The sequence below is a fragment of the Emydura macquarii genome, unplaced genomic scaffold (genome assembly GCF_026122565.2).
Source record: "Emydura macquarii macquarii isolate MOO-44397 ecotype Brisbane River unplaced genomic scaffold, CSIRO-AGI_Emac_v2 contig_2184, whole genome shotgun sequence".
NCBI classification, from domain to species: Eukaryota; Metazoa; Chordata; order Testudines; family Chelidae; genus Emydura; species Emydura macquarii.
The window spans coordinates 2,485,012-2,503,679 of NW_027132321.1; the positions used below are offsets into that span (position 1 = coordinate 2,485,012).

The 18,668-nt window shown below is 43.9% G+C and overlaps 1 protein-coding gene across 1 annotated transcript; it reads right to left on the bottom strand.

Moving 5' to 3' along the window:
- Nucleotides 1–1,147: 1,147 nt before the first annotated feature.
- Nucleotides 1,148–8,924, bottom strand: DDX20 (DEAD-box helicase 20). Its single transcript, XM_067558808.1, has 11 exons — nucleotides 8,718–8,924; nucleotides 8,299–8,393; nucleotides 7,355–7,523; nucleotides 6,920–7,034; nucleotides 6,658–6,800; nucleotides 6,052–6,190; nucleotides 5,479–5,537; nucleotides 4,548–4,630; nucleotides 3,620–3,725; nucleotides 3,430–3,531; nucleotides 1,148–2,522 (listed from the first exon to the last, which is right to left on the bottom strand). Exons 1-11 carry the CDS (start codon nucleotides 8,914–8,916, stop codon nucleotides 1,363–1,365), a joined length of 2,370 nt encoding a protein of 789 aa, XP_067414909.1. The 5' UTR covers nucleotides 8,917–8,924; the 3' UTR covers nucleotides 1,148–1,362.
- Nucleotides 8,925–18,668: the final 9,744 nt, after the last annotated feature.

Here is an 18,668-nt window from a genome sequence, read left to right on the forward strand (position 1 = left end):
CATACAATTCAACATGATTATTGCACCCGAGGTACAGCCACACACAACACAGGACTTGCATGCTGATACCTGCTGGGTCTTCTAATACATACATATTTTTAAATATCAGCAACACTATTTTTAAAGTAACAAAGGATTTATATTTAATTACATTGAATGAGGACCAATTCACCATTTCTCAAAATGAATTGCAAGGTGGTGAAACTGAGCACCCTTCTATTTAAAGTCTTCTATCCAAGTTTTGTATGCATAGAAACAGCAAGCTTCCCCCCACAAATATATAGGTAGGAAGCAACCCTACCACTAAATGGGGTTCAGGCTATGTCCTGGCATCTCCCTGAGACTACCAAGAATAGGATCAACTACGGATGGTTGACAAGGCAGCACTTGTGCACTAGGAACTGGCCTGAGACCCAAATCACTTCACAGAGGACTCAGAACAAGCTTTCAGATGGTAATTTTCAAGCATTCAACAGAGGTTAGATTTGAATTAAGAAGCTAGAGTGGAAAGATTCTGTATCCATTATCAATATACTAAGATGCCCAATCCCTCAGCTTTTCCTGGTTAAAACAGACACAAAACAGCAGCAAGACCTAAACAAAGAATCCCAATTAGTTTCAGGGCTAATAGGTAATTTCATTTCTAATTAAAGTTTTCCCTTAAGCGTGGCAAGTCTGATATTGCAGCACCCAGGGGGACAGGCCAATTATGACAGTTGCATTTTTTTATATAATTAAAACCTCCTCTATCACATAGCCTACCATACCTAGCTGTGGAAGTGTTATTTATACAGTTTTAATTAATTCAATTTAAATTAGCAATACATGTATTAATTGAGATAAGCCGGTTTCAATCTGCCAATCTTAAATAGCAGAGGCTCTTTTTGCTCTGTTTAAGAAGGCACTATGAAAACTGGAATGACAGCTGCCCATGAATAGTAACTTCAGTAGGTTTTTTTAATGACAAATGCAACCTCACCCAAGGAATAACACAAAACAGTGAATAGCAGAGAAAATTATAGATGACAGTATACTTTGCTGGGGGGGAGGGAGGGGTGTTTAAAATGTGATTTCTTATATCCAAGTGGTCCATAATCTGGTTCTGCATTTTTGTTCACTTAAAAGATTGAAACTGAACATCCAGATGTACAAGACAAGTCATTTCTATTTATTGACAAGTATTTGTTGCAGCACTAGGCCAACACAGTGGAATGCATCTAAAACATTTATCAGAAATATTTTACTTACAAAAAAAAAACATTTTTACTTCCCTCTAAAAACAGACAATGCCTGTTTATTTTTGAGCTTAGAGGATAGCTCTTTGTAAATTTCAGTCCTTTTGCAAGAGGAGTGGCTCTCCTGTCACCAGTCACTCTTCATCAGTTCTTCAAGATAGACAGAGTTGACATGATAAGCAGTCATCCAGTTACAATGCCCATGAAATTTCCTATAGTAAGAGTGAGAAGCTGCAGCATAATAACTCTGCCATGCTCGGTAATAGGACTTCCAGTATTCTTCGTAACTCTGAGTCTCATAGGGAAAGCCAGGAGTGCTCCCCTCCTGGGGACTGGATGAACAGCCTTCCTGGGCTTCTTTCTTTGAAGGACTGAGAGATTGTTGGTGGTGGCTTTTTTTACATCGTCTGGAATTTTGTTTCACCACCTTCTTTCTCACCGGACTGCGCTTTTGGATTTGTGGCATCCGTTGGTGCTCCACTGGGCTCAAGGAACAGCTTACACTTTGTAAATAGTTCAGAGGAGCCTGATCCATAATAAGCACATCACTTTCTCTCTCTTGAGTATCTGAAGAGGCTTCAAAGTATGACTTGTTTTCCCTACTAGGAGAGGAAGCCCTGGAACTGTATGAGTTACTATTACTATCAGTGTCCCCAAATGAGAAACTGTCTACTACTGAGTGCATGGTCTCCTCCATCCCTTTCCTCTCAAAAGCACCATTTTTAGGGTACTGGAACCCCTCTCCAGGGCCTGTGTAGCTCCTTATGATTTCAACACTTCTCTCCAACCCTTCTTTAATGAAGTATTCATAGTCTTCAACAAACTCCGCAAAGCTCCATGGACTGGCAGACTGTTGGTTCTTAAATGATGACAAGCAAGGAATTTTGGGAAGTGTATTTTTTAAGGTTTCCTTGTCCAGATGCTGATCAACATTTTGTTCAGGGGGTTTGCAGGCCATTGCCATTTGATTTCTCTGATGTGTAGTGCAGTTGAATGTCTTTGGACTCTTGCTAGTTTTTTCTGCTTTTGCATGCTCTGAGCAGCCTTTTAATATATGCTTTTGCTTGGAAACCCTTCTTGGCTTAGACATGGAATAATTTTCACCTACAACAGTAGGATCACACTGAGGTATCGGAGCACAGCTATTTACGGTTGTTTGCTGCACTGACTCTTCAGGTCTTTTATGGGGCAAGCGATGAGCATTCACTGAAGCATCTGCATGGGTAATAGCTGTGACCTCTACATCCCAGTCTGCAAATTGTTCCATCAATCCAGAGGGTACAGGCTCTGCACAATAGACAGAAAAGCAGCCGTTCAGTCAAAAGCAGTACAAGACTTCTTTCTGGATCCCAAGGAAACAAGTTTGCTTTGCATGCTATGTAACAAAATTCCAAATCATAAACAGATTTCAAAATGACAGTCATCAATTTGCTCTTTTTAAAAAAAAAATTACCACTATTTCTGGGGAATGTTTTTATTTGTTTGGTTGGTTGGATTTAAAAAAAAAAAACCCAACAGATGCATTTCTCCGTTAGAACGCCATCATTCTTTTCATAGTTATTCATGGTAAACTATGCCTATTGTTCCAGGGGAACCTTAGAGAAGAGAAATAGCTCCGCTTTTTGGACGCTATATTTATGGTTAACCATGTCAAACATAATATAGTATTATCTCTCTACTACAGCACACATCCTAATTAAAACATCAGTTTTAAAATACATATACAAATGTTAAAGCGGGGTATGGAAAGGCAAATGCAAAGCATTACTAACACGTAAATTGTGTTGGTGGGGAAAAGTGATGATGGTGAATCCATTCAGATTTCCCAATTCCTTCCTCCCCTCTTCCACTATTGTACCCAAAAAGACCACAAGAGGTCAACACTCTATTCTGTAGTTCCCGCTCCCTTCTTATGAAAATCTATATCCAAGTGTACACTAAGTTTTGATGTTGTATTGTTTGGTATAATTGCAGTGATTTAAAATAAAGGTACAGGCCACATAGTTAAGAGCAATTTATGTACATTGTCAGTACCAACACACTACAAGACATACATACAACTATTAGACTCTGCATAGCATCTGTATATTAAATCACAGTTCATCATGACCACCTGTGAATTCAACTGTCAGATTAAAACCTAAAAAACAACCAAGAGAATATAATGTAGAGATATTCAAGAGATAGTTCATACCTGGTAAAGGAAGGAGATGAAGATTACATTTCTGTGCAATTTTCATCATCAAATTCTCTTCCTCCCCACGGCAACAGTATGTCACAGCTAGGCCTAAAGTTCCTACAGTACAGAGAGTGAGGGAAGAATTAGCCAGACAGTTCCACAGATGCACCGCTTCCAGCTGCACAACCCCACAAGAGTGTTTTACCGAAGCGTCCAGCTCTGCCAATCCGATGCATGTATGTTTCCCAGTCCAAAGGCACATCCAGGTTGATGACCAGATTCACCTTCTCAGCATCAATTCCACGAGAAGTCTTGAGGGAGAGGGAAAAAAACCCAGAGGTAATGGTGACGAGTAGCTTAAGAGATTTCAGTTCACCAATCAATTCAGGAGTCCCTTCTGCAAATTCCATGTATTACAATACACTGTATGTGAAAGCTACAATTTCCTGGCTTGCTTATGTTAGCTAGAAATAAGCGTATAAGCACTCTAAATTGAGATGTGCAACTTGAAGATCATTTGTATTGCTGTGCAGGAAGAATAAGCAGATGTCTGGGTACCGAGGAAGCACATATGCTCCCAGGTTAAGAGGAATATACAGGACAGTAATATTTTTAGATGGCACAACTTCAAGCATTCAACTGAAGACAGCAGGGAGGAATAACCCTGACCCATCTTTTCATATTTTTAAGTGTAAAGAAAAAAATTGTACGATAGTCAATGCTCATGTGACGCAGACAAAAATATATTGCTGCTGCTCTCCTTAAACTGTGAAAGAGGTGTTCTGTTGGTATCACACTAAAGAGAAAGGTGACCTCGGTTCCCCAGTACCACCACCACCACCACAAAAAAAAAGTATTTGAAATTCATATAGTTTCCGAGAGCATAACTATAAAAAAGATAATTAAAATGAAATAGTGTCTAAACTTTATATATTTTTAAATACTTTGAAAATTGGTTTTCTTTTCTGAAGATGAAAACTGGATAGCAGTTTGTATGCTCCCCAGAGACAGAATCTTGCTATTTTCAGACAGATGCTCTGTCCACACTGCTAAGTCAGATCTAACTCCAAGTCAGTTCTACAGTACACGAATTTATATTCCAGAGAACTACTGCTTAACAGCAAAAAACTCACTAAGTCTGTGGAAATCAGGACTCTACAATGGAACTGCTTCAATTTAGCCATAGCATCAAGACGCTGGTTCTGATTCATACTACCTGAAGAAACAAAAATGAACATTTAGAAACTGAAAGAGTATTTCGGTTATTTAGCCTTATGCTGCTAAAACCCAAGGAAAACATGGCTCAGTAAATTCTATCCCTGAAACCTAGTGAAGGGGCATCCATCCTTCAGGCACTAATTTTAAGGCCTGGTTTATCTACCCCAGGAAATGAGGGGTGGCTGCAAAGGAGACCAATTTGAAAACATGATTAACCAAGTGGTGTACAAAATTAATCCTTTTAAAAAAAGAAATTATTCCTCATGTTTTTCGATAACTTGGGCAATATGGAATGCAGATAAGTCTGATTTACTGGCTACCATAAAGATGCAAATATTTTTACAGCAAAGGGAGACTACAGGAAAAGGGATTAGTGTTAATTACCAACTAAACAAAAAAGGATGGTTTTCATATAGTTGTGTGAGCTTTGTTTTATTGGCTTCTAATTGCAATATATTCTTAATCAATGCCCAAATGCATCAAAGTACTCCAGACATACTGCTTTAAACTGTCAACACAAGAAGACTTTCCTTCCAAATATACCAATCTGTTACAGTACTCCAAAGCATAAATGGGATTCCCTAGCATGGCTGGAAAACAAAATCAACTAACTGAATCATCCACCAATAGGAAAAAAAAATAAAGTTAACCAAATATTTAAAGATTCTCAATGAACCTGCAAGAAATATGAACAGTCAAATGTTACCCATAAATTATCCATGTAACTTCCCCCAATCCCTGCTTATGTCCTGAATAATGTCCAATGGCTACATTTCTGCTGTGACTTTAGGTCAGTTTCATACAGAATTCCAATCAACAAAAGCAGTAAGTTCCAAATGCACTTGCCTGAAATGCACTCAGCAGGAAAACCTTTGGATGTCAGTACTTCAGCCAGGTGTTGAGCCCTAACAGAACATATACATAAAGGCTGTAAATAAAATTATGTATTTCCAGAATGTCTTCAAGATGACAGACTGAAGATGGGTTAGCAGCCTAAACATCAGATTGAACTTTGACCCCTTTACAGTCAAAGATTAAAATTCCAGCAGGATTGTCTCAGGTGTTCATCATGTTACATTAGATGCAATGACACTTAGCAGTACTGCAACTAGTGGATCTTTCAGCATAGACTTCAAAAATCAAGCATGCACTGACATTAGTTCCCACAGCACTCTGGTCAATTTAGAAATTGCCCTGATGTCATAATTTTCCCCACATACACACTTAGTGCTGCGTACCACATGTCCAACCTGCAGCACTCCCTTTCAGAAACAGCAGCATTTCGGAGTTGAAATTTGCATGCAGTTTGTGTAGTACTTTGGGCTCTTTACGAAAGGTGCTATAAAACTGGAATATATTATGTCCACTGTTCACAGGGATCTGCAAACATCACACTCTTTGTTTTAAGAAGTTCGTTACCTGCTATGCAGATTTGAGAAAACCAAGGCCTGATTAAATGGAATCTTGCTAAAGAGCTCGTGCAAGTGCTGCGCCTTCTCCTCAAAAGTCTTATGAGGAAGTGAATGAGAATTCACAATTTTGTAATACTGCTTCAGCCCTGATCAAGAAATCAAAGCATGGTAAGGTTAACAGTACAAAAAAATTGACACAAAACTAGCAATGAATTGGTATTAAAAACACTGATTCAAATACGTAGTTGTAGCTAGAATAAGGACTTCCAAAAAACTGGGAAATATTAGTTAACCGAAATGGCCACGTATGCTGAATTGGAATCTGGAAGGCTATTTGTCTTTAAAGTTTGGAATCTTTTCTTGAAGCTATGGAAAAAAGATAACAACAGGGAGAAAAATAACCACCCTCTCATCATAGATACTTTAGCTAAGAAAAGTTTGAATATAAGCAATTGTTTTAACAAATCAGGTAATCTATAAATAAATGAGATAAAAAGCAAGTATTTTAAACTGTTTTTGTTTTTATTAATTATACTCCTAGCTGAATGTTAAATAAATTCAGATTTTATTTGTCTAAAAACATGACAGTTACAGATGTGCACCTTATACATACCAATAAGACTTGGGTCAGTGGAGTTCAACCTCACAAAAGTAGGGTCTCTCATGTACCTGGTCAAAGCATTAGCCAATGATTCAGGGTAGGTGGCAGAAACAGCCAGCATCTGTTTGTTGGCTGGCAGAGAAGAATAAATCCAGCTAAGATAAAGTAAGACATTTAAAGTGAATGTCTCACATAATGCATGTTTTAGAGCTGAAAGATTTTGCATGTTAAATTACTGCTAGGTGTATGAGAGAAACACTAGTATTTTCCTTACTTGACTTGCTCTTGGAAGCTGCCTTCTTCCAGAAGCTTGTCAGCTTCATCAAGAATGAAAAGGCGGATACTGGCTGTATTCAAACAATCCAATTCTATGAGTTGCTTTATTCGACCTACATGATAAGAGAGACACTTGAGCTCCACAAATATTTAAGGAAAGAATCTAGCTGAATCAAGACAGTCCATCTTTTGCAAATCAAAGACTCGCTAACTAACCCACTTATTTAATAAGCCTTTTCTAAAAAGCGTATTTAGAATAATCTCTCATTGAAAATACTTCTCTGGTCTAATTTTCTTTAGCTCCAGGCTTTGAAACTGTCCCCTGTGACTATGAGACAAGGATCAAGAATGTGTTTATGTACCAATTACTGTACGGTTCAAAACTGTGTCACTGGATTGTGACTAAACCACAGTGAATGAGGTGTGCTCTTACCTGGAGAGCCTACAGCTATGTGACACTTCTTTAGTCTCATTTTGTCTTGGTTCAAAGGGGTCCCGCCAATGAAGACATGACATTCCAAGCCCTCCATTTTGATTCCAATAGTTGTGATAACAGCATGAATCTGCACTGCAATTTCTCTTGTAGGTGCTAAGACCAGGATCTGAAATAATAAAGAATTCAGTTTTGAACGAACAGAGATGGCTCAGTGGATTGGATGCAATCTTTCACCTCTAGATCACTGCTTTATTTACAGCTTAGGCTGCCAGTGACAAAGTTTTTACCATCAGATGTTTCATGCCTTGTGTAACACCTGTTGGGAGTCAAGTCCAGCTCTTACTAGACAGGTCCCCTCACCCTATCAATAAATTGAGACTGAATTCCCTTGGCCCCTATAAAATCTGTCCCTGTAATCTAGGCTTGAGGCATATTGATAGGATGGTATAGGTGGAAGTCTGCACTATCACAGTGCAAAATATGCTTGTCCTAAGAGAAGATTTCTATCACTAAGGTTGTCGAGCCAGCAAGATGCTTTTTTGTGCTTGTAAATCCTAAAAATGACCAACAAGGATCAGGTGGATGTTTCCCTTATGGCACCCCAACTTTACTTCATTATAACCTATCAAGCCATCTACTAGTAGCACAGATCACAAAATAAATCAACAGCTCTGCAGCACTGCATTCTTGCTAGGCACTTCTGACATCAAAACACTGAGATTTAATGGTGAAATACACAATGAGCTTCATTCAGCATGTAGGGAGCCACACAGTCCAGCCTAATTTCACTAACGTCCTGTCCCTATATATGGAGCTCATGTAAAACTTGGGGTCTTGGAGATGATCTCTTTGGATGTTGAAATGTCTTGGAAAAGGGCCTGGCACGACCCCAGGCCACGACAAACCAACCAACCGCCATGTCTTCGGCTCAGGACTCTCACCTGGGTTGCCGGGTTTTCCAGCAAGAGGGAATCGAGGGCGATGGTGGCGAACACGCAGGTTTTGCCGGTGCCAGATTTTGCCTGCACGATGAGATCTGAAAGGGTTTGAAGAGGAGCACAGGTCAGGCAGTGTCCCGACCGCAGCATCATCATGGGAAGGCCACGGCGCTGTCGTTAGGGTCTTTGCTCCGGTTCTGAGGGCTCCCCGTGCACGGACAGGGGCCAAGTCCCAACCGGGCTCGCTTGCCCTGTGGGAGCAAACCACCAGCCCCAGGCCCCCCAAGCCGGCTCCACACACCCCCTCCGAGCACCATCCGGCCCCCCAACCCCCGCCAGCGCCATCCGGCTCCCCCCACCCCCAACGCAGCCCCCGGCAGCGCTATCCAGCCCCCCCCACGCAACACCGGCCGCCCCCTCACCTAGGCCGCAGCGGCCCAGCGGGATGGCCTTGACCTGTACCGGGGAGGGTCTCAGGAAGCCGGCGGCCTCCAGCCCCGCCAGCACCGGGGCCGACAGCAGCAGCGACCCGAAGTCGGCCGGGCCCCCGCGGATCAACACGTCCCGCGTGCGGAACCGGGGCTCGGCAGGAGCCGGCGGGGCCGCGACGGGAGCCGCCATCTTGGAAAGCGGGAACAGGCTGAGCGGGGGGGGAGGGACGGGCCGCGTGCTCTCGCGAGAAGTCACAAAATCCCGTCCCGTGAGGCTCCCTGGGAAAAAAAAATTGTATCAGCCGGTCCCGCGCCGCGCGGGCGGACTCGGCCATGGGCGGGAGGAACCATTGTGTGGGGGGGGGGTGGAAGAAACCATTCCGGGCTCTTGGGTGGGGGTGAGGGAGGGGTGACTTGGTGACAGACGCCTCGGGATTGACAGGGGGCGGGAGGGAGCGGGGGGAGGGGGCGGCAGTGGGCGCAAGGGGGCGCCTGTGAGGCGGTACAAAGGGGAGCAGGAGACTGGGGCGGGCCCAGGGGCTCAGAGGTGGGAGCACCCCCCCCGCCTTGCCCCACCCCAGGGGGCACCCCGGCTGGCAGCAGCCTCGTCCTGGCAGGGTGACCCCCACAGCCCCAGGTCCCCCCAGGTCCGCCCTCCCGTGGTCCTGCAGTCCCAAACCCCGGACCGTTCTCGGGTGCATCACCCTCCCAGACCGGGCACCAGCTCCCCGGGCTCGGCTCAGGCTGGCACCCCCGTCTGTACCTGCCTGGGTACAGATAAAAGCTGATCTAATAGTAGAACCCCAGGTCCCAGGCGGGAGCGGCCAGGCAGAGCAGACAGACAAGTCACACAGAAAATAAAGACACGAACTCCGGCTCCACACTCACATACCCGCTCACCTGTGTTAGAAAAGGGACCTGACCCCGGCTTCCCAGCGTCTCCTCTAGCTGTCGGGAGGATCTAGCGTTCCCAGGCAGCTTGCCACCCTACAGGCTGTCCCTCGGGTTTCTGGGTGAACAACTCAGTGTCAAGCCTCTTTTTTCAAAAGGATTTTTCTGTTTCTTTTTCTCCTTTCTCGCCTGGCATTGTTATCCACAGGGGAGAAAATTCCCTTTTGAGTTGATATCTCCATGTCATCCCATTAGCTCATCCTTGTCTTTTCCTGGACTGGACAACGGGTCATTACATGGAGCCAGTTTCATGTAAATAGCGCTGGCCCCAGCCTCAGCCCCTGGGCCTGGCTCCACATCTGACTATGGCCTGGCCAGCACCCCAGCCTCGGTCCCCAGGCCTGACCACATCCTGGCCACGGTTCTGCTTCTGGCCCTGCTCTGGGCCCCAGACCGGGCCTCGGCCCCAATTCCCAAAGGGAGCACCAATGGGTAATGGGGTGCCAGTTAAAAAGTTTGCAAACCACTGCTCTAACTACTATGATCTTAATTTAGAGAGACAAGGTAGGTGAGATAGCTCTGGGTAGTTTGAAAGCTTCTCTCTCGCACCTATAGAAGTTGGTCCAATAAAAGATACTATCTCACCCACCTTGTCCCTTGAATATCCTGGGACCGACATCACTACAACAACACTGCATACCACGCCGTTCTTAATTTGTCTTGAAAAAGGTTTGGCTGGGCAATAGCTGCATAATGTGTAGACAGTTTCTTGTCAGCAGAGGGTGCTACTACTGTACATATGGTGTTTCCTTTATTGATTTTGACATAACGTGTAGCTTAATCAGGTCTGTGTGTGTGACAGGGTGACAGTGCGCATAGGATTTTCCATGGGAGATGTCGGGAAAATTCACTCTTGCTGAAAGGGACAGAGTAATAGACATGTTCTGGACTATTTTATTTCATACAAGGATTTTGTAAACAAAATCTATGGTGCTTTAGCCACGGATATGAAAATCCTTGATGTAGCCAGAGGGTAGGTACACATTGGGGAGCAACAGTGACTTTTCTGTCCCTCACCACCAATGTGCCTCTTTCCCAGGATGGATAGATCACTAAGATAAATTCAGTCTATGACTAATTCAGACCTTAGTATCTCTGCTGAGACTGCCAGTTGTGCAATGCTGACCCTTAGTGGGTTCTGTGATGGAGACACCTATCCACCAGGACATTCACAGAGACCAACAAACTGATTTCACAAGGACTGCTGAACATCTGTCAGAGGGTAATGAGTTTTGACAGGGCCACATGTGAACAGGCAATCGAGCAATGGGGAAAACTGCAGCTGAAAGATGCTGTAGTTCATTACCAGCCTTCTAGGGCCCTCAACAGAAATATTTTAAAAGCCTGATTTGGTTTTCTTTTTCAGTTCTCTCATTTCAATCCGAGTGGTGCACAGGTACTTTGTGTGGTCAGCTGGCGTTAGAACAAGGGGCCTTGGGGAAGGCTTGGGAAGTGTTTGTAGCATTGCAAGTGCTGTTTCCAGACAGGCTATTCCCAAAAGCAACACTTCCTACAATAGTGTCATATATAACAAGCCAAACAGCATCCCTTATGATATTGCCTCATCCCCAGAATTACAGTTTGTACATGACATGCATGAAAAGTCCCTCAGCTGTGAGGAGCCCAGAGTTTACAAAGCTTGGACACAACTTTGTTTAGCACTCCCTCATGTTTAAAGCAGTTGGGCTTGTTCCTTCCTTACATTAATTGGGGGAGAAAGAAAGAAACCCATACTCAGGAAGGAGCCCTGTGCCTCCCGTGGAATAGAAGTGTAGTTATCCCTGGTTTTTAGATGAGAAAAGTGTGACAGCGAAAGGTTGAGTGACACAGCCAGGCACTGGAAATAGCTCCCATGTCTTCAGGCTTGCAGTCTCCTGCCCTATCACAAGATCATGCAGCTGCTTCTCTTGAAAACCCTGCTGCCATTATCCAGAAAGCATCCCCCCTCCTCCCAAGCTGCAGCAAATGCCAAGACTCAGAAATAAAGCGTAAGCAGCTCTAAAGCCACATGCAAATGTATAGAGATTTATGAAGATTCTTTGCCAACTTGCATGTTCCATTTTCTCCTTCCTGGTGTGGAAACTGGTGCACGTTATTCATCCAGCTGTTAGGCAGATGTCCCTGAAGAGGCAAGAAAGCCTTTTGCAAGCGTTACAGTTGGTTGTCATTAGACACAGGCTTTTTATTTAATTTGTGCTTCAGTCATTAAAGTTCACTCCTTATGTCTAGAGCAGTGCTTGAGACTCACAGCCTGTGTGTAACATGACCAGAATAGACTTATACAGTTATAGGCAATGCAGTTAGTGATATGGATCAGATATATGAGAAAAGGGAATCCTAATGGATGCCAATAGGAATGGAGAAGAGCAGCCAGTCCACTCTCTTTGTTCTCTTATCCTTTCACTTGATGATTTGATCCAGATCACGTGTTTCTTAATTTTAAAAAAAAATCATCATGAACACTACATTCAGCCATCTTCAAATCTCAGATCTTCCTGTCAGCTCCCATAGTTTTTATCTGCACAATGCTTCATGGGATGGGGCCAGGACTTAGAGGAAATCTAGCTCCAAGTGGCTGATCAAGTTCATTTCAATAACAGAGATGGGGAAATGATGCTGTCTTGCAACCCTTTCTACCTATTTGCTGGAAACTTTATGACGATGGCTCGTTTGGGGGCATCACTACCACACATCTAGACACTTGGTTTGGGGCTGATTTGTATTAAATTTGTGAAAGTGGAATTTACTAAATGGACACACAGACTAATAATGTCTAATAATCTATTGAGGTTAATCTTAAGAAGTCTCAGCATTTGAACTTTGTGGAGTAACAAAGCATCAGAAATGTACCACGACAGTATATTACTACTCTTAATTTGTATTACAGTACACCTAGTGTTCCCAACTGAGATTGTGCTAGGTGATGTACATACACTTAGTAATAGGCAGTCTCTGTCCCAAGGAGCTTCCAATCTAATTAGACAAGATAGGAAGTATTGTCCTCATTTTACAGACAAAGAACTGAAACTCAGAGAGAGTAAATGGTTTGTTCAACGTCATCCAAAAAGTTTATGATGTCCCTGCGTCTCAGTCTGGTATCTTAACCACAAAACCATCCTTCCACTCAGTAAGTAAGTGCCTCAACTTTTACTTTTCCACCCCTAAATCTGAATTCATTGCTAACAGACCTTTATTTATTCATTTATGTTGGTTAGCTTTCAGCCTCTAGCTCAGCAATATGATTTAGTAGCGTCCTCTATAGGGAGCAGGTTATAAGAGTTCAATCAGAATCCCATTACATTTTGTTCCATATAATAAAAAGACCCGTTCACTCAACTGAACCCTCACACAATTTGTCTCCCATTAGCTGCTCAGAAATTGCAGCTGCGTAGGTTTGAGCATAAAAAAATACCCCTCCATAACTGAAATTCCACAAACTGAAAAAACTCTGTGTGGCTCTGTAACTGACGTGATTAATTACACAATTTAGTAATGTGGCATGATCCTTCGAGGGTGAGGGCTGGGCTTGTTTTGCTCTTTATAAAATCAGGGTCTATTCATTATTGTCCACGGCTGGGTAATAAATAACTTGCCCAGTTTGGCATATGGCATATTGTAGACTGATGTGTAGTTCAACAATAACTTTGACTGTGTGATTTATTAGGTGGGGAAGCGTACAGTAGCTTTAAAGGCAAGTAAGTGGAATTTAATTGATAGTGATTGTCTGTGGCAATGTGCCACGTTCAATGTTATCAACTATTGCAGCAATTCCTATTGTTCTCTGTTGGCAGATATGTCAGACTGGACATCCAGCAGTTCTTTTTTTAATGTAATTTAAGTGAAATGACTTAGTTTTCAATATATAAACATACAAGTGAAGTCCTGACGGCACTGAAATCAGCAGTGAAAAAAAAGTTACACTGATTGCAGTGAAGCTAGGATTTTGCCTCCAGATGGAACAAAAGGAAAAGAAATAAGGGGGACACACTGGTGCATAGGTGCTGGGAACTAGGCTGCTGCTGCACCCCTGGCGTGAAGTGGTTTCCATTAGACACAGGGTTTACAGTTTGGTGCAATGGCTCTGTTAGGTCCTCCAGTCCATTCATAGCATTTATGTACGACAGTGATGGGCACTACAAATATCACAGATAGATTTTGTTACCTACAAAATGTGTAGGTGATTTCTCTATGAACTCTGAAGTTCTTCCATAGTTAGATATCTTAGACAAGTATAAATGAGTACTATCTAGGAGATCACTGTATTCTTGCAAAAGCGTCTATTAGGTAACTATTAGGAATTAGGACAGGGGGCAGATTATCCCACATCTGTCTTCTGCAGGGTTTCTTGTACTTTCTTCTAAAGCAGGGATGCTGGCCACTGTCAGAGACGGATACTGGATTGATAGCTCACAGGTCTGATCCTCTCTGGCAAGGCCTAGATTCCTATACTTTTGCAGCAGGTTCCAGTGCGGTACTTTAAATGGACAGCATAAGAAACATTTGGCATTGAAGAAAAAGGAAAATGCATTTTGGAACAATGGAAGCTAAGAAGAATCCCATTTATCTAATGCCCGATGCCTCAGAGCTCTTGGTGTAATTGCTGCCTCTGGGAAAAGTAGTCCCAGTATAGAGGTCTCTATATACATTTGTCTCCGCACCCAGCTGCAAAAGAAATAATCACACACAGATAGAAACCGGAAGTGGGAGCAGGAGAAAACAGCAGCACCATGGCTGACATGAGATATCACAGCGTTGGTAGCTGTGAATTCTGTTCGAGGTGCCATTGTAACCAGCCAGGCACTGCTGTGAAGCTTCCTAGCCAAGACTGTTAAGGTAGCTGATTTCTTTTTGAAAATGGGTTGAGCAGGACGGTCCGGCTGATCAGGCACTAGACTGGGATTCAGAGACCTGGGTTCCCTTCCTAGCTCCGCCACAGACTCCCTCTGTGATCTTAGCAAGTCACTTCATCTCTCTGTGCATCCGTCCCCCATCTGTTAAAATCAGGATGATATACACCTCTACCTCACCAGGGAGCTGTGAGGGGGAGGGAGGGTTACAAGAACCATCCGAATGGCTGTATGCTGAGTAACCATGTGACATCATAACTGGCAGCTTTCTTGTGCCGCTATTGCTCTCCCTGTGTTTTTGGTGCTCGCCTGTAGGGTCAAGGAGTTTAGATCCCACTCCTGCTGCTCTCCCATGTGATTAAAGCTCTTTACTAACCCAATGTTTTTTACTTTTAAAAGCTCATATTTTAAAGCCAATTTCATTATGTTTTGGGGCCTGACTAAAGATTTTTGAACGCTTAGCGTTGGCAATATTCGATAAATGGCACTTCGCAAACATGGTCTCTGCTGGGATCCACTACCACTGACTCCCGTGTCAGGGCGGAGACCCACCAACATCCCCACGCAGGACTGGAGCCTCACAGTCCACAGACTGCAATCTGCATCATTGCCTTTGTGACTGAGAGCATGGTGTTTTGCCTACAGGAGAACTGCATAATGGTTTTAGCATTCAGATCAATTGTAGGAAAACCCCTGGTCCAGCGGACATTACATTACCGTAAAGCAAAACTAGCACATGCCCATTCTGTCCCCAGTCACCTGATAACCCGAGTACAGACAGCTCTGGAAATTAGCATTTAGACAACGTACAAATGCACCTCACAAAATATTACAGGGAGCAGGTATACTTGCATTTCAGCTGAATCCAATTGCTTTACAAATGCTGCTAGTTTTGCAAATGACCCGCCGTCAAGACTACGCAGCCTGCAGAGTGGCTTGAAAGACAGCTCACTGCCTTCTAAGAAATGGAATATTTCTGTTCCCCTGGCTTATTCTCTTAAATTCCACCTTTGCCAAGAAATATAGCCAGCAGCATTGCAGGGTTCGTACGCTAGGACAGGCCTGCAGTAGAGACAAACTCATCTGAAAGGAAATGTATATCCATCATACTATAAATCGTTGTGCTCTTTCCTTCCTTCCTCCCTCCCTGTAGCTATATCCATCACCAATCTCTTTATTATTCTCCTTCAACCGGAGAATCTCCCCTGGGGGCTGATGAACAGCGTTTCTTTATTTGCTTTCTAATCTTTACATTTCAAAACCACATTTTCCCTTCTCCAAAATCTCCTGGATTTTTCACCATTTCTTCTCCTAAAATTAATCACTAAATCTGATTAAGTTAAATGTAAAAGCTGCATTTTCTGGGATGTGCCATTTTGTTTCCAGGCTGTGGCAGCGTGCAAAAGGGATTTCTCAAAGGGGGCGGAGGAAATCATGGGGATAAAATTCAGGAGTTACTTTGAGTCTCTCAATGAAACAGTGCAAGACTGTGCTGGAGCTTATTATTCACCCTTTACTGACTCGGGCCCTGATCCTGCAAGCTGCTCCATGCTTGTAGGCAGTGCTTAATTTGTAGTGAAAGAGGTGTCAGGGCTCAAGCAATTTCTTTACATTCATAAGGTGATGCAGCAAGCCAGAGGTGCCAGGGCTCTGAACTGCCAAGCCCAGAGGTGCCGGGCTCAGTCCTGGCACAAATTAAGCACTGCTTGAGGGCTTACACTAGCTCAGAGTTCCAGTCAAATGCACATAGCTCTGCACAAGCACAAGGTACTGCCTACATGGAGCAGCTTGCAGCATCTCTGGTCGTAGCATGGGCATGATGTTCTTATGCTGCGTTAGAAATAGGGCCAAATTCTAGCCACCAGGAGTTTGATTTGGCACATGCTAGAAAACCTGTGGGGAGTGGGGAAGGATTTCTGTACCAATCTTAAAACCAGCAGAGAAGTTGCTCTATGGGTTCCCCCATGACGGAATCCTAAAGGTCCAGGGGGATTCCACTGTTTTGGACACACACAGCTACACACATACACAGCCCTCCCTGCACAGGTTATTCATGCACTTAGCAGGAAGAAGTGAGCCTATTGCCAGTCTGAACTGGGGACAGAGAAATGCTGCTGGTTTGAAGTGTACATGCACAACTGTTCTGGAGTAACAGTTGGAGAGAGGAAAAAATTGGCCCATGGTTGGGACCCCCAGAGTCTGCTGAGTCCCAGGCAGTCAGTTACATGTGTGGATGCTAATCTCTCTTGTAGCCCCCTATGTTAAAACAAGGCAGGTCTGTGCTAGTTGTGATGCAAATTGGAATCTGTATGCACTGTAACATGTCACACAGCTCTGTGTTCCCATTAACAGCAGCATCCATCCGCTATCAGACCGGTACTAGCTGTTGACTGGAGGATCAGGTGGTGAAACGGACAGCCTGGCTGGAAGGGCCTCAACAGCCAGGTTCCAGCTCAGAGCACGCAGGTTAGGGAGAGGGAAGTCTGCAGTGTCCCCACATACCCTTTAGGGATCAGTGTATAAATACTGCACTTCACCCTCTGGGGATCTTCTTACCGCAGAGATTCTGGGGTAGTGAATTCTACCTCTCAGGTGGTTACCGGTTAGCCCAGCCAGGAAGGAATTTGCACAGTCCCACTTTGCTTCTCTCTTGATAATCTGTCTGCAACGAAATCACAGGGGAGTGGGCTCTAGTACTGACCCTTCAATGTAGCCTCTAGTTAACCAGCATGAGTTGTGGGCCAGAGCGGATCCTGGGAAGGAGGTTAGATCATTAGTAGTAATTACAGCCATAAACAAGGGAAAGAATGTAAAACCTGAAACTTTAGGTCACAAGTCAATCTCTAGATATCAGGGCCTAAGACATCTTTCTCTGGGAGCAGCTTATCTCAACTGCCTAGTGCAGAGTTTATTCATCTGAAGCAGCTGGTACTGACCACTTTTGGAGACACAAGAACACAGCCATTGCTGACTGAATCAAACCCGTGGACCATCTAGCCCAATATTCTGGCTCCATCAGTGACAGGTACTAGATGCTTCAGAGGAAGGAACAACAACCCTGCAGTATTAAGATGTATGATGTGATGAAGTGGGAAAATACCTGTATTACTTGTTATTAATATTGCGTGACTCAGTTTCCCTGTTCAATTTGATATCATTGCCTGCCTGAATGCATAGAGTTAAAGGAGGCTGTAAAGGGAAGTTGTTAAGTGGAAAGTAAAAGCATGTCCTAGATAAGGAGCATTCCTTCAAACAATAGCCCATTCACAGCTGTGAAGAAGGACTTCTCAGCCACTATGCTGACAATGGCGCTGTTCACCAAGGCTGAGACTCTGGAGATCATAAGACACTGATCTGTTAAAGGTGCCAGTGACAGAAAGGAAGGGGGTGGTCAGAGAGGCTGGCCAGGAGAGTCCGTGAAAAGGCTGACTGCAATGTTGTTGTAGTGACAAAGACTGGAGAGGGGGAGGGGGGGCAGAGAAGAACCACAGGCTGCTTCTGCCAACTCAAAGGGCTTGTCTACACTTACCTCTGGGATTTGGCGGCAGTCAACCGCAAACTATGCAAACTATGCAAAAAACTTGCGTAACTCCCGTTGACTTCTGTGCTTCTGTTCTGTGCTCTGTCTTCAGTGCTCTGCACCGACGGGAATCGCGTTCCCGTTGACGCAGCGCTATGCCACTTGAGAAGGTGGTCTTAATACGTCGATTTCTGGATCGACTGAACGGGTCTTCACTGATCAGTTGATCCAGATAAGTCGATCTGACAGCAGCAAATTTGCCGCCGTCAATGAAGACGTAGCCAAAGATGGGAAATAAACCAGAGCTGCCTGAGTTATGGCTAGAGAAGGTAAGCGTGGGTAAAGGCACATGCATGTAGGCCTCTTTGCTACTTTAAATCTAGTTTTTTAAGTGCTGTATACTCTTTGGGGCAAAATAAATCATGCTTGGTTTTGAAAATGCTCCTTCTCCACATTACAAACATATGCCATCTCCAACTCCCAAAGACAAATCTCAGTAGGATCCAAAGCTGCACCTGCTGAATTAGTCACAGTTCAGTTGATACCACGGGGCTGTAATGTGGGTCTGATCTGAGGGTGGGTGAATTGCAGAATTCCACCCCAAGAAAGGTAAAGGCCTGACAC

Bases quoted from the DNA above. Each gene is read 5' to 3' on its own strand.
- DDX20 (XM_067558808.1), bottom strand. From the start codon at position 8,916: ATGGCGGCTCCCGTCGCGGCCCCGCCGGCTCCTGCCGAGCCCCGGTTC. The intron at 7,524-8,298 runs GTGAGAGTCCTG...TTATTATTTCAG, and splicing joins TGGAAAACCCGGCAACCCAG to ATCCTGGTCTTAGCACCTAC. The intron at 4,631-5,478 runs GCAAGTGCATTT...TTGTTTCTTCAG, and splicing joins TCCTGCTGAGTGCATTTCAG to GTAGTATGAATCAGAACCAG.